Source organism: Salvelinus alpinus, chromosome 30 (assembly GCF_045679555.1).
Source record: "Salvelinus alpinus chromosome 30, SLU_Salpinus.1, whole genome shotgun sequence".
In the NCBI taxonomy this organism is placed as follows: domain Eukaryota; kingdom Metazoa; phylum Chordata; class Actinopteri; order Salmoniformes; family Salmonidae; genus Salvelinus; species Salvelinus alpinus.
The window spans coordinates 42560005-42583813 of NC_092115.1; the positions used below are offsets into that span (position 1 = coordinate 42560005).

Consider the following 23809-nt stretch of genomic DNA (forward strand, 5'->3'; position numbering starts at 1 on the left):
ATGGTGTAGTTTCACACACTACAGTCAGACAGGCAGGGAGACAGACAGGTTCTTGGTGTTGAAACAGCAGGCCCAGGGAGGAGGACGACAGAGTGAAGACATGGTGTAGTTTCACACACTACAGACAGACAGGTTATTGGTGTTGAAACAGCAGGCCCAGGGAAGAGGAAGACAGAGTGAAGACATGGTGTAGTTTCACACACTACAGACAGACAGGTTATTGGTGTTGAAACAGCAGGCCCAGGGAAGAGGAAGACAGAGTGAAGACATGGTGTAGTTTCACACACTACAGACAGACAGGCAGGGTGACAGACAGGTTATTGGTGTTGAAACAGCAGGCCCAGGGAAGAGGTGGACAGAGTGAAGACATGGTGTAGTTTCGCACACTACAGAACGACAGGCAGGGAGACAGACAGGTTCTTGGTGCTATGTTGAAACAGCAGGCCCAGGGAAGAGGAAGACAGAGTGAAGACATGGTGTAGTTTCACACACTACAGACAGACAGGCAGGGAGACAGACAGGTTCTTGGTGTTGAAACAGCAGGCCCAGGAAGGAGGACGACAGTGAAGACATGGTGTAGTTTCACACACTACAGACAGACAGGCAGGGAGACAGACAGGTTCTTGGTGTTGAAAAAGCAGGCCCAGGGAGGAGGAAGACAGAGTGAAGACATGGTGTAGTTTCACACAATACAGACAGACAGGTTATTGGTGTTGAAACAGCAGGCCCAGGGAAGAGGAAGACAGAGTGAAGACATGGTGTAGTTTCACACACTACAGACAGACAGGCAGTGAGACAGACAGGTTCTTGGTACTATGTTGAAACAGCAGGCCCAGGGAGGAGGACAGAGTGAAGACATGGTGTAGTTTCACACACTACAGACAGACAGGCAGGGAGACAGACAGACAGGTTATTGGTGTTGAAAGAGCAGGCCCAGGGAGGAGGAAGACAGAGTGAAGACATGGTGTAGTTTCACACACTACAGTCAGACAGGCAGGAAGACAGACAGACAGGTTTTTGATGCTATGTTGAAACAGCAGGCCCAGGGAGGAGGAAGACAGAGTGAAGACATTGTGTAGTTTCACACACCACAGACAGACAGGCAGGGAGACAGACAGGTTCTTGGTGTTGAAACAGCAGGCCCAGGGAGGAGGAAGACAGAGTGAAGACATGGTGTAGTTTCACACACTACAGACAGACAGGCAGGGAGACAGACAGGTTCTTGGTGTTGAAACAGCAGGCCCAGGGAGGAGGACTACAGAGTGAAGACATGGTGTAGTTTCACACACTACAGACAGACAGGTTATTGGTGTTGAAACAGCAGGCCCAGGGAGGAGGACGACAGAGTGAAGACATGGTGTAGTTTCACACACTACAGACAGACAGGCAGGGAGACAGACAGGTTCTTGGTGTTGAAAAAGCAGGCCCAGGGAGGAGGAAGACAGAGTGAAGACATGGTGTAGTTTCACACTCTACAGACAGACGGGTTATTGGTGTTGAAACAGCAGGCCCAGGGAAGAGGAAGACAGAGTGAAGACATGGTGTAGTTTCACACACTACAGACAGACAGGCAGTGAGACAGACAGGTTCTTGGTACTATGTTGAAACAGTAGGCCCAGGGAGGAGGACAGAGTGAAGACATGGTGTAGTTTCACACACTACATACAGACAGGCAGGGAGACAGACAGGTTATTGGTGTTGAAAGAGCAGGCCCAGGGAGGAGGAAGACAGAGTGAAGACATGGTGTAGTTTCACACACTACAGTCAGACAGGCAGGAAGACAGACAGACAGGTTTTTGATGCTATGTTGAAACAGCAGGCCCAGGGAGGAGGAAGACAGAGTGAAGACATTGTGTAGTTTCACACACTATAGACAGACAAGCAGGGAGACAGACAGGTTATTGGTGTTGAAACCGCAGGTCCAGGGAGGAGGAAGACAGAGTGAAGACATGGTGTAGTTTCACACACTACAGACAGACAGGCAGGGAGACAGACAGGTTAATTGTGCTATGTTGAAACAGCAGGCCCAGGGAGGAGGAAGACAGACTGAAGAAATGGTGTAGTTTCACCCACTACAGTCAGACAGGCAAAGAGACAGACAGGTTCTTTGTGCTATGTTGATACAGCAGGCACAGGGAGGAGGAAGACAGAGTGAAGACATGGTGTAGTTTCACACACTACAGACAGACAGGCAGGGAGACAGACAGGTTATTGGTGGTGAAACAGCAGGCCCAGGGAGGAGGAAGACAGAGTGAAGACATAGTGTAGTTTCACACACGACAGACAGACAGGCAGGAGACAGACAGTTTATTGGTGTTGAAACAGCAGGCCCAGGGAAGAGGAAGACAGAGTGAAGACATGGTGTAGTTTCACACAGTACAGACAGACAGGCAGGGAGACAGACAAGTTCTAAGTGTTGAAACAGCAGGCCAAGGGAGGAGGAAGACAGAGTGAAGACATGGTGTAGTTTCGCACACTACAGAACGACAGGCAGGGAGACAGACAGGTTCTTGGTGCTATGTTGAAACAGCAGGCCCAGGGAAGAGGAAGACAGAGTGAAGACATGGTGTAGTTTCACACACTACAGACAGACAGGCAGGGAGACAGACAGGTTCTTGGTGTTGAAACAGCAGGCCCAGGAAGGAGGACGACAGTGAAGACATGGTGTAGTTTCACACACCACAGACAGACAGGCAGGGAGACAGACAGGTTCTTGGTGTTGAAAAAGCAGGCCCAGGGGAGGAAGACAGAGTGAAGACATGGTGTAGTTTCACACAATACAGACAGACAGGTTATTGGTGTTGAAACAGCAGGCCCAGGGAAGAGGACGACAGAGTGAAGACATGGTGTAGTTTCACACACTACAGACAGACAGGCAGTGAGACAGACAGGTTCTTGGTACTATGTTGAAACAGCAGGCTTAGGGAGGAGGACAGAGTGAAGACATGGTGTAGTTTCACACACTACAGACAGACAGGCAGGGAGACAGACAGACAGGTTATTGGTGTTGAAAGAGCAGGCCCAGGGAGGAGGAAGACAGAGTGAAGACATGGTGTAGTTTCACACACTACAGTCAGACAGGCAGGAAGACAGACAGACAGGTTTTTGATGCTATGTTGAAACAGCAGGCCCAGGGAGGAGGAAGACAGAGTGAAGACATTGTGTAGTTTCACACACCACAGACAGACAGGCAGGGAGACAGACAGGTTCTTGGTGTTGAAACAGCAGGCCCAGGGAGGAGGAAGACAGAGTGAAGACATGGTGTAGTTTCACACACTACAGACAGACAGGCAGGGAGACAGACAGGTTCTTGCTGCTATGTTGAAACAGCAGGCCCAGGGAAGAGGAAGACAGAGTGAAGACATGGTGTAGTTTCACACACTACAGTCAGACAGGCAGGGAGACAGACAGGTTCTTGGTGTTGAAACAGCAGGCCCAGGGAGGAGGACTACAGAGTGAAGACATGGTGTAGTTTCACACACTACAGACAGACAGGTTATTGGTGTTGAAACAGCAGGCCCAGGGAGGAGGACGACAGAGTGAAGACATGGTGTAGTTTCACACACTACAGACAGACAGGCAGGGAGACAGACAGGTTCTTGGTGTTGAAAAAGCAGGCCCAGGGAGGAGGAAGACAGAGTGAAGACATGGTGTAGTTTCACACTCTACAGACAGACGGGTTATTGGTGTTGAAACAGCAGGCCCAGGGAAGAGGAAGACAGAGTGAAGACATGGTGTAGTTTCACACACTACAGACAGACAGGCAGTGAGACAGACAGGTTCTTGGTACTATGTTGAAACAGTAGGCCCAGGGAGGAGGACAGAGTGAAGACATGGTGTAGTTTCACACACTACATACAGACAGGCAGGGAGACAGACAGGTTATTGGTGTTGAAAGAGCAGGCCCAGGGAGGAGGAAGACAGAGTGAAGACATGGTGTAGTTTCACACACTACAGTCAGACAGGCAGGAAGACAGACAGACAGACAGGTTTTTGATGCTATGTTGAAACAGCAGGCCCAGGGAGGAGGAAGACAGAGTGAAGACATTGTGTAGTTTCACACACTACAGACAGACAAGCAGGGAGACAGACAGGTTATTGGTGTTGAAACAGCAGGTCCAGGGAGGAGGAAGACAGAGTGAAGACATGGTGTAGTTTCACACACTACAGACAGACAGGCAGGGAGACAGACAGGTTAATTGTGCTATGTTGAAACAGCAGGCCCAGGGAGGAGGAAGACAGACTGAAGACATGGTGTAGTTTCACCCACTACAGTCAGACAGGCAAAGAGACAGACAGGTTCTTTGTGCTATGTTGAAACAGCAGGCACAGGGAGGAGGAAGACAGAGTGAAGACATGGTGTAGTTTCACACACTACAGACAGACAGGCAGGGAGACAGACAGGTTATTGGTGGTGAAACAGCAGGCCCAGGGAGGAGGAAGACAGAGTGAAGACATAGTGTAGTTTCACACACGACAGACAGACAGGCAGGAGACAGACAGTTTATTGGTGTTGAAACAGCAGGCCCAGGGAAGAGGAAGACAGAGTGAAGACATGGTGTAGTTTCACACAGTACAGACAGACAGGCAGGGAGACAGACAAGTTCTAAGTGTTGAAACAGCAGGCCAAGGGAGGAGGAAGACAGAGTGAAGACATGGTGTAGTTTCGCACACTACAGAACGACAGGCAGGGAGACAGACAGGTTCTTGGTGCTATGTTGAAACAGCAGGCCCAGGGAAGAGGAAGACAGAGTGAAGACATGGTGTAGTTTCACACACTACAGACAGACAGGCAGGGAGACAGACAGGTTCTTGGTGTAGAAACAGCAGGCCCAGGAAGGAGGACGACAGTGAAGACATGGTGTAGTTTCACACACCACAGACAGACAGGCAGGGAGACAGACAGGTTCTTGGTGTTGAAAAAGCAGGCCCAGGGAGGAGGAAGACAGAGTGAAGACATGGTGTAGTTTCACACAATACAGACAGACAGGTTATTGGTGTTGAAACAGCAGGCCCAGGGAAGAGGAAGACAGAGTGAAGACATGGTGTAGTTTCACACACTACAGACAGACAGGCAGTGAGACAGATAGGTTCTTGGTACTATGTTGAAACAGCAGGCCCAGGGAAGAGGACAGAGTGAAGACATGGTGTAGTTTCACACACTACAGACAGACAGGCAGGGAGACAGACAGACAGGTTATTGGTGTTGAAAGAGCAGGCCCAGGGAGGAGGAAGACAGAGTGAAGACATGGTGTAGTTTCACACACTACAGTCAGACAGGCAGGAAGACAGACAGACAGGTTTTTGATGCTATGTTGAAACAGCAGGCCCAGGGAGGAGGAAGACAGAGTGAAGACATGGTGTAGATTCACACACTACAGACAGACAGGCAGGGAGACAGACAGGTTATTGCTGCTATGTTGAAACAGCAGGCCCAGGGAAGAGGAAGACAGAGTGAAGACATGGTGTAGTTTCACACACTACAGTCAGACAGGCAGGGAGACAGACAGGTTCTTGGTGTTGAAACAGCAGGCCCAGGGAGGAGGACGACAGAGTGAAGACATGGTGTAGTTTCACACACTACAGTCAGACAGGCAGGGAGACAGACAGGTTCTTGGTGTTGAAACAGCAGGCCCAGGGAGGAGGACGACAGAGTGAAGACATGGTGTAGTTTCACACACTACAGACAGACAGGCAGGGAGACAGACAGGTTCTTGGTGTTGAAACAGCAGGCCCAGGAAGGAGGACGACAGTGAAGACATGGTGTAGTTTCACACACCACAGACAGACAGGCAGGGAGACAGACAGGTTCTTGGTGTTGAAAAAGCAGGCCCAGGGAGGAGGAAGACAGAGTGAAGACATGGTGTAGTTTCACACAATACAGACAGACAGGTTATTGGTGTTGAAACAGCAGGCCCAGGGAAGAGGAAGACAGAGTGAAGACATGGTGTAGTTTCACACACTACAGACAGACGGGTTATTGGTGTTGAAACAGCAGGCCCAGGGAAGAGGAAGACAGAGTGAAGACATGGTGTAGTTTCACACACTACAGACAGACAGGCAGTGAGACAGACAGGTTCTTGGTACTATGTTGAAACAGTAGGCCCAGGGAGGAGGACAGAGTGAAGACATGGTGTAGTTTCACACACTACAGACAGACAGGCAGGGAGACAGACAGGTTATTGGTGTTGAAAGAGCAGGCCCAGGGAGGAGGAAGACATAGTGAAGACATGGTGTAGTTTCACACACTACAGTCAGACAGGCAGGAAGACAGACAGACAGGTTTTTGATGCTATGTTGAAACAGCAGGCCCAGGGAGGAGGAAGACAGAGTGAAGACATTGTGTAGTTTCACACACTACAGACAGACAGGCAGGGAGACAGACAGGTTCTTGGTGTTGAAACAGCAGGTCCAGGGAGGAGGAAGACAGAGTGAAGACATGGTGTAGTTTCACACACTACAGACAGACAGGCAGGGAGACAGACAGGTTCTTGGTGTTTAAACAGCAGGCCCAGGGAGGAGGAAGTCAGAGTGAAGACATGGTGTAGTTTCGCAAACTACAGAACGACAGGCAGGGAGACAGACAGGTTCTTGCTGCTATGTTGAAACAGCAGGCCCAGGGAGGAGGAAGACAGAGTGAAGACATTGTGTAGTTTCACACACTACAGACAGACAGGCAGGGAGACAGACAGGTCCTTGGTGTTGAAACAGCAGGCCCAGGGAGGAGGAAGACAGAGTGAAGACATGGTGTAGTTTCACCCACTACAGTCAGACAGGCAAGGAGACAGACAGGTTGTTAGTGTTGAAACAGCAGGCCCAGGGAAGAGGAAGACAGAGTGAAGACATGGTGTAGTTTCACACACTACAGTCAGACAGGCAGGGAGACAGACAGGTTGTTGGTGCTTGGTGTTGAAACAACAGGCCCAGGGACAGGAAGACAGAGTGAAGACATGGTGTAGTTTCACACACTACAGACAGACAGGCAGGGAGGCAGACAGGTTCTTGGTGCTATGTTGAAACAGCAGGCCCAGGGAGCAGGAAGACAGAGTGAAGACATGGTGTAGTTTCACACACTACAGACAGACAGGCAGGGAGACAGACAGGTTCTTGGTGTTGAAACAGTAGGCCCAGGGAGGAGGAAGACAGAGTGAAGACTCACAGCAAACCTTTTTGATTCATTTTAACTTGTTTTCACTGTTGGAGCTAGAAACACAAGCATTTCGCTACACCTGCAATAACATCTGCTAAACACGTGGTATGGTATTTGATTTGACACACACTTTTTCAAACTTTTATTACCCTCGGGTCAAGTGGACCCGAACACCACATATGTAATATAAATATGTAGGGGGTGTACAGTGTGCACTCAATGAAAATGTGTTATTTTACATGTTCTTCACAGAAAATGAGGCAATGTCATTGAGTCTCAGGTTGAAAAAATATGAATTGTATAATTTTGAACAACCAGGACTAACCCCGCTTAGCTTCAGAGGCAAGCCAGTAGTGGGATGCAGGGTGGTATGCTGCTGCAGCATTGTCCAACATGAACTGCACTAGCTAGCGTAGCTTGTTGCTTGCTTGGTTAGCTAGCTAGCTTGGTAAAACATGGTTGGCACATATGCAACATTTTGGCTAGCTAGGTAAATTGTACATCCAGCATTTTGTCTGAATCGATACTGTTACAATTACCAATTGGTTTGATAAACAAATAGTTTATGAAACCATGATGTGACATATGACAGGATTGGACGTTGCATGCCATTTCAATTGCGTTTGAACTGCTTTGCGTATCAACAAGGTTGCTTGAGAAGATATCATTTGCAACTTGCGTCTGCAACAGCAATTGTATCCAAATTGCTTCGTGCGACACAGGCTTAAGATCTCCTCATGTGAAGTTAATGTGATAACACGTGACAAGACGTAAAAGCGACGCGCTCCTTCCACGCTAGCTTCTCTCTCTCTGCAAAATAATCATGTGAAGCTACAAACTCGATCTCATGTGAAATAAATGCCGCAACGTGGGATGCGGAACTTCAACATCTAATCGGCCGACCAAGAAACAACACAAATTCGACATGTGACAGTCAGGTTTCCGCATGTGAATCTGCAATTCCCCTCGCACGAAAAGGTGGCATGACAATGTGAACTCTATATTGAATACATATGCTTTCCCACGTGAACAACTGACCTCGTGTCTCTTCTGTTTTCAGGTGAACATTTTTAACTAAAAGTGTAAGGGAAGTCATTAAATGGTATGGGGGTTTTAAGGTAAGTGGTATGCTGTTCAGCAAAATTGTTGTTAGTATGTTTAGTCATTGGCCATATGATTACATTTGGCATGATTACTTCAGTACTGACTTTTCAATAGGATCCCACCTGGGATTTGGGGTATGCTGATCTGCTGCACCATGAAGTCTGCAGCATTCTCAGAAGTCCCCTACACATTCATTACCTATAATGCAGCTCTGCACTTAGCAAAATAGTGTAATTTGCACTTCTATTTTAGTTATCAGTTAATCTTTTCTCATCATTGATCAAATTTTCCCTCCAGCATATTGAGGGTTTTCTGTATAGTTGTCTAATGTTGGTGGGACATATTGTTCTTTTTTAATGTTACTCCTGAATCACTACGATCAATATAATAGTTTTTATTGAGTGTACTTTTAACAGAGCTGAGATTTCCTTTGAAGTCCAAAGTGTAGGAATACAGGTGAAATCAGTCATTGACAAAGACATGGTGGCAGGAAGATCAGAATGCTGCGAACCAAGAGGTTGTGAGTTCAAATCACAGGTGACGACATGAATGTAATCATGTATGTCATGAAAAAGCTGCAGCTATTTCATGACGTTCTGGGGACATCCTAACGACACATTTTTGTTTGCAGGGCATCGCGTGAAAACGTGAAACATGTGAAAGGTTATGTGATCACGTGAAAATCAACACGAAACTTCATGTGAAATATCATCACATGTGAAGTCTTCCAAAACCACGTGGTTTCACATGATTTCACATGTGAAAGGTCATGTGATCACGTGAAAATCCACGACCGTCAAGCAACCCAGAAAAAGACTCATGTGGTAAAAAATAGCACACATGAAACACCATAAAATAGAACATTGTCATGCACACATAGACAGACATGTTTTAAAGGTGCTACTTTATTATAAAAGTAAAAACTTGAGACTGATATTTTATTAATTATTATAAAACATTTACAATCTTTTGGACATGTTTACTATTATGTTTTTTCAATATTTTTTCCCACGTTAAAACCCTGTGTCATTAAAACAACATAGACCACAGAAGCTAGCAATCACAAGCCATTGGGCCTTCAAATGTAGGAGATAAGTAGGCTACCCTGTCTTTGCTCCCAACCACATCTGTGATAACCATTCATATTTCCACCAACACCAAGTCTTTCAGCGTACAACCAATAACAAGTGAAATAGTTCTGTATAACACCAAAACAATGATATTTCACATTACACCATTTGCCTCAACATGTCCTCGTCAGTTATGTTTGCGCTCAACTGAAAGGCAACAGGAAATATAAATTGATGCACAGTACATTATTTGCCAAAATATGCAGTAGCGAAAGATGTCTCAGTAAGTACTGTTTAGCCTTTATTTGGTCTTGGTCCTGCCATGTCTTTGTAGATTCAGTCTGTGCTAAACGGGTTGAATGAAAGGCCAGTGAATTTCCTCAGGCAACTAGCAGTAGCAGTGCTAGATGATGCTAGATCTGTGCCCAAAAGCTGCTTAAATCATCTCAGCTGTTAGTCATTGGTCATTTCAGACGTATGTTTCACTATTGATGTTGAAAGCATGCAGGGTCGGCATGACCCCCAGCCCCTGTTCTGCTCTAACCCCGTAGGTCTCCACGGGTCCCTCAGAAGAAGCAACATCAAAGGTTCTATATCCTCAGCACAGAGAGAGGAGAGTAGAGAAGGAAAAGAGACGGGAGAGGAGGGATAGAGAGGCCTGTGCTTCCTCCCTCCTACTGGCAACCTCCCGGCAGCTCTAGAGCCATTTTTATTATTTGGTGTATGGAGAGAGAAGGGTGTGTGTGTGTCTCTCTCTCTCTCTCATGTTAACCATAGCTCATTTTTTCTCCCATTACAAAACAGGAAAACAAAAAACCAACATCAGGAAATAAATTAGGTAGCACAATATTTTGTTACTTTTTTCATTTTCATCTGGTCAAAAACATGCATTTTGTTTCAAGCAGAAAAAAAAATGCACCAACAGCATAAAAGAAACAACTGGCGTCTTCATGGCGGTGGCATACGCTATTTAAACACGTATCATGGTCAATAGGTAAAAACAGAACATAAACAATGCATTAAGAAAATACAGAGCGCATTTCATAAGATGTATTTTATAGTAAACCTATACACGTTAACCTAACGTTTTCCCATTGTAGAACTCCATTTTCCACACACTCTCCTAACTTTCGAGGGCTTGTTATAACGCATACTGTTATTATTCATCCCTCATATATCTACGTCTCTCGGTCCCTGATCAGTTTGTGTCCCTCTTTACCTCTTGACTTGATTACACCCCCCTATTAAACCCCTAGTGTCACAGTTTTTCTTTCTAAGTTCCAACATCACATTTCCCAAAGAGCTACATGGGAAAGAGATGGTTTACTATCGAACACAACTTTCAGCACAGGCTAGAGAGGGGGGCTTTCCAAAAGACGCTCACTGGTAATGTTATGCTGTTCCAACTGACAGAAAGCAGCAGTAGAGTCCTGGCATTGACTTCTGCCTGGGGAGCGAATCACAAACGCCCTTCGCTACACTTACTGCACAATACAGCCAATAGCCCTGCAGCCCTCCAATACTCCATTATCCTGGCCATAAAATGTCATGTTAACAACGGCCAATAGAAAAGACACATTAACTGCCAATGCTGATGCATCTCATACCTTTCTTTCGTTCTATCTCTCAGGGATAAGCTAACTAAAGGTCCAGTGTAGAGATTGTGACATCTGTTGCCCTTCTTGTTCTGGGAAAAATCTACCCAGCCCACGCCGTTTCCCCGACCTGATGGCTTTGCCGAGGGTGTGTGTGTATTCTGCCATGCAAAGAAAATTGTGTCTAGCTCCAGGAGTTTTGCAAACAAAGAACTTGAATAAAAATCGACAATAAATAAAACCTGTCTAACGTATAGCCAAAACGGCACTCTTTGGGACACACACATACACTTAGACGGTGCAAATCATCCCCATTAATTTGAGACTAAAGGCTCAGAAACACAGAGAAATCTGACTGCTGATAGGTACTTAGCAGAGTGTCTGCAGTTAACTTTTTGCTTTTCCCATAGAACAGTTTCATCTTTGATTTGCTCCGTTTAAATTCTACAGGCCACAAGGTGCAGTAGCTTGTTTGGCTTGTGCATGCTGTAGTGTAGCTAATGTAAGCTAACTAGCAAGCTGTGCTAATGTTGTTGCTAGCTTGTTAGAATTTGTAGTAAGCCCTTGTTGATACTAACCAGATGGCCACAACTAGGTAACTAGCATAACTAGCAACATTATATTTAAATTGATTCGTTTTTGAATGAAGCAACTACATGTTAGCTGTCTAGAAGTAGCTAGCTAGTTATGTTGTGCTAAATGGCGATGCTAACTGTTTAGCTAACGTTAGCAAGAAAGCAAACTGGCACTGGCAGTATTGGATAATGAGGAAATTCAGTTATCTTCTAGATTGTGCTGGGCTACCACATGTCCCGGATTGTGTGGGACAGTCCCGCATTTTTGCCCTTTGGCTTTGTTCCGCATGCATCCCCAAACAATCATGTCCCGCAATTGTTCAACAAATTCAAACACCCCTAATTTAGAAAAAAAAGTTGATTTCTTCCGTATTTAAGTCAGACATTCCAACCTGTCTCTTGCAGTCACATTGAGTTTATTCAAATATATACAGTATCATAAGGGTGTGGTGACCAAGATAAAGCAAAGCAGTGCGACAAAAACAACAACACATGGTTACACATAAACAAACGTACAGTCAATAACACAAAAGAAAAGAAAAATAGAAAAATCGATGTACAGTGTGTGCAAATGTAGAAGAGTACGGAGGTAGGCAATAAATAGGCCCTAGAGGTGAAAATAATTACAATTTAGCATTAATACTGGAGTAATAGATGTGCAGATGATGAATGTGCAAGTAGAGATACTGGGATGAAAAAGAGCAAGAGGGTAAGTAATAATATGGGGATGATGTAGTCGGGTGTGCTATTTACAGATTGGCAGTGATCGATAAGCTGCTCAGACAGCTGATGCTTAAAGTTAAGGAGGGATATATAAGACTCCAGCTTCAGAGAATTTTGCAATTTGTTCCAGTCATTGGCAGCAGAGAACTGGAAGGAAAGGCGGCCAAAGTAAGTCTTGGCTTTGGGGGTGACCAGTGCAATATACCTGCTGGAGCGTATGCTACGGGTGGGTGTTGCTATGGTGACCAGTGAGCTGAGATAAGGTGGAGCTTTACCTAGCAAAGACTTATAGATGACCTGGAGCCAGTGGGTTTGGCGACGGATATGTAGTGAGGGCCATCCAACGAGAACATACAGGTCGCAGTGGTGGGTAGTATATGGGGCTTTGGTGATAAAATGGATGGCACTGTGATAGACTACATCCAGTTTTCTGAGTAGGGGGCTATTTTGTAAATGACATCGTCGAGGTCAAGGATTTGTAGGATAGTCAGTTTTACGAGGGTATGTTTGGCGGCATGAGTGAAGGAGGCTTTGTTGCAAAATAGGAAGCCGAGTCTAGATTTAATTTTGGATTGGAGATGCTTAATGTGAGTCTGGTAGGAGAGTTTACAGTCTAACCAGATACCTAGGTTTTGTAGTTGTCCACATATTCTAGGTCAGAACCTTCCAGAGTAGTGATGCTAGTCGGGCGGGAGGTTGAGGGCAGCAATATGTTGAAGAGGATGCACTTAGTTTTACTAGCATTTAAAAGCAGTTGGAAGCCACGGAAGGAGTGTTGTATGGCGTTGAAGCTCGTTTGGAGGTTTGTTAGCACAGTGTCCAAAGAAGGGCCAATTGTATACAGAATGGTGTCGTCTGCATAGAGGTGGATCTGAGAATCACCAACAGCAAGAGCGACATCATTGATGTATACAGAGAAGAGAGTCGGCCCGAGAATTGAACTCTGTGGCACCCCAATAGAGACTGCCAGAGGTCCGGACAACAGGCCCTCCGTTTTGACACACTGAACTCTATCTGAGAAGTAGTGGTGAACCAGGCGGCCAGACAGGCATTAGAGAAGCCAAGGCTATTGAGTCTGCCGATAAAAATGCGGTGATTGACAGTGGTGTAAAGCCTTGGCCAGGTCGATGAAGACGGCTGCACAGTACAGTCTTTTATCGATGGCGGTTATGATATCGTTTAGGACCTTGAGCGTGGCTGAGGTGCACCCATGACCAGCTCAGAAACCAGATTGCATAGTGGAGAAGGTACGGTGGGATTCAAAATGGTGATCTGTTTATTAACTTGGCTTTCGAAGATTTTAGAAAGGCAGGGCAGGGTGGATATAGGTCTATAACAGTTTGGGTCTAGAGTGTCTCCCCCTTTGAAGAGGGGGATGACCGCGGCAGCTTTCCAATCTTTGGGGATCTCACGATAGAAAAGAGTTTGAATAGGCTAGTAATAGAGGTTGCAACAGTTTCAACGAATAATTTTAGAAAGAGAGGGTCCAGATTGTCTGTGGTGACAGTGTTTCCTATCCTCAGTGCAGTGGGTAGCTGGGAAGAGGCGCTCTTTTTCTCCATGGACTTTACAGTGTCCCAAAACTTTTTGGAATTAGTGCTACAGGAAGCAAATTTCTTTTTGAAAAAAGCTAGCCTTAGGACTAACTACTTACAACAAATGTGCTGATGAGGTGCTACAAAAGTAGCGTAAGTCAATTAAACAGTAGGCAAAACAGTAGGCTAGGTGCGTTGCAATTAGCTTGTTCTGTGCAGGGGTGTAGTCTTCACAATGGTGCTCGCTTAGTAAAGCAGGGGGCCTGGCCCGCCCTACCGTACCTCCTTGCCCTCCCAAATAAAATATTTAAATATTGATAATCTATTTGACCGAGACCCGTCAGAAAGACGCATCAATCTCAGATAAAGCATCCGATTGAGTGAAACAGTGCCCTACTGTCTTAGTATATACAGTATATAGTCCATGTATCTGATACCATCTGGCCAGAAACAGCATGTCATACTCTTTTTATCCAGACAGATCAGATACGTGGGCTACACATAGCAAGGCAGAGGGGTGCTGTTTCGCTGGCTCGGATGATTTCTCCGGTGAGATCGTTTCAGCCACTGCTCAGACGCTGGAATTATTTTGGACAGTGGTGGAAAAAGTACCCAACTTTCATACTTGAGTAAAAGTAAAGATACCTTCATAGAAAATGACTCAAGTAAAAGTGAAAGTCACCCAGAAAAATACTATTTGAGTAAAAGTCTAAAAGTATTTGGTTTTAAATATACTTAAATATCAAAAGAAAATCGAATTGCAAAATATACTTTAGTATCAAAAGTTAAATAATTTAAAATAGCTTATAATAAGAAAATCAGATGGCACATTTGTATTGCTTTTTTTATTTACAGATAGCTAGGGGCACACTATAACATGCAGACATAATTTACAAACAAAGTATTTGTGTTTAGTGAGTCCTCCAGATCAGAGGCAGTACGGATGACCAGGGATGTTCTCTTGATAAGTGAGTGAATTGGACCACTTTCGTATCCTGCTAAGCATTGAAAATGTAACGAGTACTTTTGGGTGTCAAGGAAAATGTATGGAGTAAAACGTACATTATTTTCTTTAGGAATGTAGTGAAGTGAAAGTAAAAGTAGGTAAACATATGAATAGTAAAGCAAAGTACAGATCACAAAAAAAAAACTTAAGTAGTACTTTAAAGTATTTTTACTTTACACCACTGATTTTGGACGAACGTGTGAAGGTAACCTACTTTTTGAAGTGATTTGTTTGACAAGCAGATGAAGACAAGTTGTGTTCATGCCACATTAAATGGTTAAATTACATGTCTTTACTATAAAACCCATTAAAAAAAGCACATAATTCCTGTGAAAAAACATGCCCCCTTATGGAAATCAAATGCCCGTCCAACTGATTCGTTCTGGCGCCGGCTCTGTAGTAAAGTTAGATCAAAGCTCAATCAATGTCTTGGAAGATCACATAATGATCATTTGTGTTCTACATAACAGACCCAAATATAATATCATAAAGTTATTGTTACACCAAAAACACCATCTCATTTCTTATGCGATTTTAGGATGGTCAGCTGAATAGTAACAAAAAAAAGATAATGTGTCTAAAAGTCAAAATACAGGAAGGCTATATAGTTTGTTAACACCATCAGCTCTAATTTAGTCACGAAACAGTAATTCAAGATCTTAATGCATATTCCCATGAAACTGATTGAGATTAAATTATTGGCATACAGATGCAGTTTGGACATTTCACTGGTAAACCGTGAAGATTTATCAGTCACAATTGACAGTGATGGTCTATTTTTAAATATGGTATGCCTAACTTGGTGTTTGAGGGTATTTTTGGGGGGTGGGTTTTGTGCTGCCCTGCCCACAAAAGTTCCATGTAGGCTATACACTGTCCCGCAAATGTCCTGCAAAAATCATCTTGTTGTCCCTCATTTGGGTATATTAAATGTTGTCACCATATGTACTTACCAACCCTATTCGTTTCAAATGAAGTGTGTGTGAGTGCCTGGCTCAGTTAGCAAGCTAATGTTAGCTAGCTAGCTAACTATTGAGCAGGTGCACATTATCAAACTGAACCTAACAAAAAATCCTTATTCAAGCCAAAACTCCTTAGCTAGCTAGCTAACTATTGAGCAGGTGCACATTATCAAACTGAACCGAACTAAAAATCCTTCTTCAAGCACAAAACTACTTAGCTAGCTAGCTAACTATTGAGCAGGTGCACATTATCAAACTGAACTTAACTAAAAATCCTTCTTCAAGCACAAAACTCCTAATGTTAGCTAGGCAGCTAACTATTGAGCAGGTGCACATTATCAAACTGAACCTAACTAAAACTCCTAGACATAAAAGATGTCAAGACTTGCTCAAGAAAAAAATATGCATTTTGCAGCTTTATTCTTTTAGTTAGGACAATTCTGATGAAAAGGTGGAAGATTACACCGGGAAATGTCCCTATTTTTTTCCTATTTCTTGTCACTTTTGTCGGCTCCCCCATGTGGAGGTTTGTGCTCTCTGATTGGGTCAAAGTTAAGTTCAAGGCCACTGACGAGCATTGAGATTCTACAAGTAGAAACCGCAAGTTTGTCAGCACCAGGTCGGCACACAGCAGGGACATCTTTTGTTCTAGAAAGAGAAGGAATGGCCTCCTAGTGGCGTGTCCAGGGGATGGCCCAGAGAGGCGCTGTTTCCCTCGCTCCGGTGAAATAGATTCAGCCTCTTGAGAATTTACGGAAAATTATTAAACACGAATAGACTAATGAGAAATCATTGTATTAATTTTTATATTCCAGAGGGAAGCCTGGCTTCTCTTGGCATCCATGAATACACACCACTTGTAGGCCGAATGTCATTACACTTATGGTGTTTGTAAATGTCCCTTTTCATTCAAATGACGGGTGCACAGTGTCTTTACTATGAAGCCCATCAAAAATGTTTGAGCACGAGCAAGCACATCGATTAAGGTTGTAAATGTTATGCCCTTGCAGCCTTCGACTGTGCTAAGTACCTATCGGCAGTCCGATTTCTCTGTCTGTCTGTACCATAAGTCCTGTGAATTTCTCTTGAAGGCTCTACACCACAGACCTTGTGGTATATGAATTCAACTCAACATTAGACCACTTTTGAGATGTGAAAAGGGAAGACTTAGGTGTGGGGTTGAACTATCCCTATAAGTTTGTCAGTTGTTGCTCTGTGGTCAGTCACTGTGGTCAAAGCTCAGTAGTTCTGGATGGAATTAACATTGTGAGGCAACTTGAGGTGGACCACTGCTTTGCTTGAACTCTGTCACCACTGACAACAAGAACAACGGTGGCCATTTTACCCTGACCTATCAACCCGGATGAGCTCAATACAACTCTACAAGACTAATATCTACAAGATTAAAATAAAGTTGCTCAAAATCCCTGCATGTAAGTCTGATAGATGTATTTCAGATCTATAGTGATTGCTCTATGTAGACCTATACAGTATACTCCCTTACTACCATAACGTTTTCATCCAAAGCCACTTACAGTTACAAGACATCTTCAGTGTACTGTATGTATGTGCTGTAGATCTGTGGCTCGGGGCAAATTCTACCTTGAACACCAAAAAGTAAAGGTTGTACAGGAAAGTGTTGGGTTCGAGACAAGAGCGCCTCCTCCAGGTTAGAGCATTTTACCGTCAGGGGTTGGAACCGATTCAGAGAACAGAACCGAAAAACTGGAAAATAACAAAACATTTAGAGGAACAGAATCAGAACCGCAAATGAAACTAATATATACTATTCCGGAACAGAACTGTTATTTTAAAAGCATGGGAACCGGTTAATAATGTTATCTTACGTTCCGGGCATTTTTTCCCAGTCCCACAAAAAACGCAAAGCCCTCACTATGTCACTCAGAAACGTATTCCTGCCAGCTGAAAATCTTTGTCAGTGTGTGTGCATGTGTAGGCAACCTGTCCTTCCCCCTCCGAAGTATAGTCTAGTAGTCTAGTACTGATGTTACAAGTGTGATTCAGAAATTAGAGAGAGATGTTTTTATTAGAGAAGAATAGATTAACCTTTTCAATGATAGTTAAGGATACTATAATTATCACTTTTCACATTTATTAACGACAAAAAGGTCAGACATGTTTTTCTTTTCATTCTGGTGCCACTCTGCAGATACGAAGCGTGTTAGCGTGTTAGCTAGCTAGCTAGCTAGTTCTGGTCCAATGTTAAGCCAACTCTCTGAAGTTCAAAAACATTCTAAGTTCCTTCATAGAAGCCACTCCTCCGTAGGTCAAATTCTGTGGCCCTAATTCCGATAATGCATATCATAACAACAAGATGCCCAGCGCATCAAGCCAATCCTTCTCCACCCTCTCTCGCTTCACTCCCCACCGGCCAAATTTCAGTCCATATTGTGCACTACACTTGTCTGTCCGATGCATGTAAATAGCTTGCCCGCTCCATAGCAATCTGCTCCATCCGCACTGATTGGCGAAGTCATTTAATGTTGAGCAAAATTTTTTTTAAAGATATATATTTCAGAGGTTTAAAAAGGAACAGAAAGGAATGATATAAACATAGCCGAGGGAAGTAGGGGTGCTACCTGATCAATCGAAATGTATTTAATAATAATTATTAACAAAAAAATATTAAAAAAAATGTGTGAACTAGGCCTGTATTACCACTGTATTGCCGTAGAAAAATACTCCTAATGTAGTTAGTCAGTAGTCTTTTGAGTGACGCAACCAGTGACACCACCGATAGTGTCATCAGGGGGTTGGGACTTCTAAGTGAAGCCACCCTGGTGTCTCCACACTTCTTTCCTCTGTCCTCTTTGTGAGAATGTGTGTTTTCATGCACAACAATGTTTGCGCTACAGTGTGTGTGTGTGTGTGTTTGCACGTGTATCTGTGATTGTGTGTTATCATGTCGTGTGTTCTGTACAGGGCATGCTTTATTAAGGGTACCATCTTTATACAAAAATAAATATATATGTAAAATGTCACACAAATGGGTGTGTAAGGTAAGGTAAAGTGAATAGTGACACTGTTATCCAGTGCAAAACGTGATGCTCAGTCTGGTCTTGTTGGACATGTTGTTGGGAGTCTGGCTCGAATGATTCAGGCTCGGGTTAGCCAGACTGGCTCTGTGATACATCTCAAAGACGTACAGTAGTTCTGGTTCTGTTGGTCCAGTGGTGTAAATGAGGAGGAACCCCAGAAACTGGGTTCCTTTCAAAGCTACGACTGGCACTGGAACCCCTATCTGGAATCCCCCAGTCAGTGAACCAAAAAGTCAATTTCCACCACTGGTTGGGTCTGGTGTCAGAGACCTTGTCTAAACCTGGTGAATGCCTCCAAACATTGTCTTCTTCTTTTATCACTGGATGTGGCCATAATCCTATCACTGGAGACATTGTATTATGAAAGTGACTTCCGATGCTTGGTTTCACCAGTGGGTCTCATTGCTATATACATTGTTACAGTCCCTTTCATAGCTCATACCAGGTGTAGACAGGGTCAGAAGAACCCAAACAGGTCTGAACCACACAGTGTGTGAGCCAGTGTCTCTCAGCTACAGGCCAGTGACGTACATCTCCATCCCGTCGTTGAAGGTGAAGATGGTGGTGGTGCTGGCGGTGTTAGCACCCTGTTTCACATCACTGATGCTCTCATAGAAGTTCTCCCCCCCAGGCAGGGCCTTGGTTAGAGGGGCCGGGGGACCTGCTGGAGGTCCCTGGGGGCCCGGGGCCCCGGGAGACGGTGCTTCCTGCTGAGGAGGCTTCTTCTTGGGCTTCAGTGTGGCGTTTGACCCCAGTACACCGATATTGGTACCTGCCTGCGCACGTTTCCGGTGGGAGTCTATAGTGGCGTACGCCGGGTCAGACTTGGCTACCACACAGGCGGGCCAGGACCTGTCGCCAACTGGCGCGTAGCAGGGCTCCTCGTGGGATCGGGCCTGACCACCCTGGACCCCCCGGCCACGACTCCTCACCCCTCCCCCGGGACCGACCCACGTCCCATTCCCTCCTGCTCCTCCTCCCCCACCTCCTCCATTCTCCTCCACAGAGCACTGGTTGTGGGGGAGGGTCTTGGCTCCGTTGTTGTCTGGGGGAGGTTTCTTCTTCTGGCTTTTACACACAGTGGAGTAGGTGTCAGAAATCTGAAGTCAAGACAGAGACAGAGAGAAGGAGAAGACACACTGAAACACTGTGCTTTCAGAACCACATACAGTATAACTGTGGTTACACACATCTTATACATGCAGTCTTTTGTTCAATGGCGAGAAGGATATAACACATGAGAATATCACTTACTGTACATGGAAATAGAGGATTACAAAATATTACAATATTTGACCACAATGATTTTGGTCTACTAAAAATGTATTGTACTAAATTGTATTTTTATTATACACAATGCTCAATTCAACACCTGTATTTTACAGGGTACACTGTCACGGAAAACTGTAAATTATACGATAATTCCTTGTTTAATCAACAGTAAAATACTTGGAAACCTTTTACTGCAGCATACAGTATATTATGGTCTGGCATTGTGGGATATTGTTGTGGGCGGGGAAAGAATTGCTGCATTTCGAATGGTACTGTTATTCCACCCCACAGTATACAGTACAGTACCATATCACAAGGTACGTACAGAGAGCTGCCCCCACGGTGGCACTCGCACTAAACACACCTACCAACTCTTTGTGAGTGCTCCGTGGCAAGGTGGGTCTGGGCCGGGTTTTCTCCCTCTCTCGTCCAGCCTCCAGTGTCCAACCTTGCTGCCGCATCACTCCTCCTCCAACACCAGCCCAGGCCGATGGACATCAACCTTCACCACACCTAACCCTTGCACCCTTTCCCCCTTCCTCCCTCTATACTTATCCCTCTCACAGAACCAGACCAGAACCAGGAAACATCCATCAACACACCAGCAGAGGCGCGAGGAAGGACCAAAGCGCTGGACCTATGCCCGGAGCGAGCAGGCCACAAGGGAGTATCATCCCTGACCTCCGGATCTTGTGCTCCCAGGTGTGTCTGCTTGCTCCTCAGGTTGTCCTTCTTCCCCTCTGCAGATCCAGCACCAGACGCAGTACCAGACCCAGTCACAGCACCAGAACACCAGAAGAGGGGTGGAGGAGGGACCAAACACCAAACCTTCACCTGGTGCGAGCGGACAACATGGAAGTACCACCATTGACCTCTGGTCTAGGGCTCCCAGTGTGTCTGCTCGTCAGATTGTCCTTCCTCCCCGCTACAGACCCAGACCCCGACCCAGCACCTGCAGCAGCCCCAGCTCCTGGTTCCTGTTTTTTTCCCAGTCTCCAGCACCAGACCCAGCACCAACCCTTGGCCTCTAGTCCCAGTCCAAGCATGACATCCAGTCCTGGCCCCAACACCAGTATAAACCGAGGCTTTCCCAGTCTAAGCCACAACACCAGCACTAACCCTGGACACAGCACCGACCAACCCCAACTGCCAATTCCCTTCAGCAATTGCCAACCCAGACCCCACCCTTCCCCTCCCCCAACACAAAGACAGACACATTGTGGACAGATTGAATGACTAAATGGACTGACAGATTATTTCTGATTATTTTTGATTGATTGATTGATTGGTTGTTTTGTTTTTGTTTTTTGGATTGATTGATTTGTTTTGCCAAATTTTAATTGTTTATTATTTGGAATTTTAAATTAATGATGGACTGAATTTGAACTTATGGAACATTTTAAACTGTAATGAATTTTGGAGAAACCAAATAGATTGACCTTAAACCTTAAATTGTATCATCTGCTTCCAACTCACACTCTCATACACGTAGATCCCCTGAATGCAGCTCACTGTCCAGCTCACACTCTCAAACACATAGATCCCCTGAACGCAGCTCACTCTCCAGATCTGAATCACCCGAATTCTGATCACCTGATCACACACCTGTATGTCATTATCACACACTATTTAGTCCAGTCCTCATCATTGTGAGGTATTGTTTGTTTTTGACACACTTCTACGCAGAGCTCTGTTTTTCCTGTGATTTACTCCTCCCGTGTATGATAGTTTTTGCCTACCTCACTAACGACACCTTTTGCCCATTCCCTGTCTGTACCTTAACCTATCGGATTTCCTGTTATTAACCTATTGCCTGATCTCCCGGATGACATTACTAGCCTTATCCCAGCCTGTCCTGTTGCCTTTTTGGACCCCCTGTGTATGACCTGCCCCTGTACCCAGCTACCTGCCTCCTCCTGTGGTCTTTTACATTAAATACCTGCTGTGCCTTGCGCTTCAAACCAGCTCTCTGTCTCCCTCGTGTTCATTACATAAATGTCTGAGAATTTTGGCATATCCTTATGGTATGTTTTGCCGTTGAGTCGCTGCCAGTTTCGAAGCCTTTGCTGCCAGTTTTCGAAGCCTCTAGAAGTGAACGTTATACACTACATGACCAAAAGGATGTGGACACCTGATAGTCGAACATCTCATTCCAAAATCATGGGCATTAATATGGAGTTGGTCTCCCCTTTGCTGCTATAACAGCCTCCACTCTTCTGGGAAGACTTTCCACTAGATGTTGGAACTTTGCTGTGTGGACTTGCTTCCATTCATCCACAAGAGTTTTAGGGAGGTCAGGCACTGATGTTGGGCGATTAGGCCTGGCTCGCAGTCGCAGTTCAAATTCATCACAAAGGTGTTTGATTGGGTTGTGGTCAGCACTTTGTGCAGGCCAGTCAAGTTCTTCCACACCGATCCTGACAAACCATTTCTGTATGGACCTCGCTTTGTGCACAGGGGCATTGTCATGCTGAAACAGGAAAAGGCCTTCGCCAAACTGTTGCCACGAATTTGGAAGCACAGAATCGTCTAGAATGTCATTGTATGCGTTAAGATTTCCGTTCACTGGAATTAAGGGGCCTGAACAATGAAAAACAGCCCAAGACCATTATTCCTCCACCAAACTTTACAGTTGGCACTCTGCATTTGGGCAGATAGCGTTCTCCTGGCATCTGCCAAACCCAGATTTGTCTGTCGGACCACCAGATGGTGAAGCGTGATTCATCACTCCAGAGAACGCAATTCCACTGCTCCAGAGTCCAATGGCAGCGAGCTTTACACCACTCCAGCTGGCGCTTGGCATTGCGCATGGTGATCTTAGGCTTGTGTGCGGCTGCTCGGCCATGGAAACCCATTTCATGAAACTCCCGACTTACAGTTATTGCGCTAATGTTTTTTCCAGAGCCAGTTTGGAACTTGGTGTTGCAACCGAGGACAGACCATTTTTTGCGCTTCAGCACTTGGTGGTCCCGTTCTGTAAGCTTGTGTGACCTACCACTTCGTGGCTGAGCCGTTGTTGCTCCTAGACATTTCCACTTCACAATAACAGCACTTACAGTTGACCGGGGAAGCTCTAACAGTTGACCGGGGAAGCTCTAACAGTTGACCGGGGCAGCTGACCGGGGCAGCTCTAACAGTTGACCGGGGAAGCTCTAACAGTTGACTGGGGCAGCTCTAACAGTTGACCGGGGCAGCTCTAACAGTTGACCGGGGCAGCTGACCGGGGCAGCTCTAACAGTTGACCGGGGAAGCTCTAAAAGATGACCGGGGCAGCTCTAACAGTTGACCGGGGCAGCTGACCGGGGCAGCTCTAACAGTTGACTGGGGCAGCTCTAACAGTTGACCGGGGCAGCTCTAACAGTTGACCGGGGCAGCTGACCGGGGCAGCTCTAACAGTTGACCGGGGAAGCTCTAAAAGATGACCGGGGCAGCTCTAGCAGTGCAGAAATTTGACAAACTGACTTGTTGGAAAGGTGGCATTCTATGACGGTTCACGTTAAGTCACTGAGCTCTTCAGTAAGGCCATTCTACTGCCAATGTTTGTCTGTGGACATTACATTGCTGTGTGCTCTATTGTATACACTTGTCAGCAGCGGGTGTGGCTGAAATAGCCGAATCCACTCATTTGAAGGGGTGTCAAAGATACTTTTGTGTATATATAGTGTATAAAACACCAAATATTCATTAATATGCTGTAAAGTTTGTAAACACTTTACATAGCAGGCAATCCCTTGTAATTGAAGTAGAAATACTTTGAA

At 45.2% G+C, this 23809-nt stretch overlaps 1 protein-coding gene across 1 annotated transcript in view; it reads right to left on the minus strand.

Annotated features, from left to right (window-relative positions):
* Positions 1–9143: 9143 nt before the first annotated feature.
* The window catches only part of LOC139559908 (collagen alpha-1(III) chain-like), an 86480-nt gene continuing 71814 nt past the window's right edge, over positions 9144–23809 (minus strand). Inside the window, exon 9 of the mRNA XM_071376355.1 lies at positions 9144–19879. Within this exon, the coding sequence (XP_071232456.1) occupies positions 19292–19879 (588 nt within the window). The 3' untranslated portion in view covers positions 9144–19291. The remainder of the gene's footprint in view (positions 19880–23809) is intronic.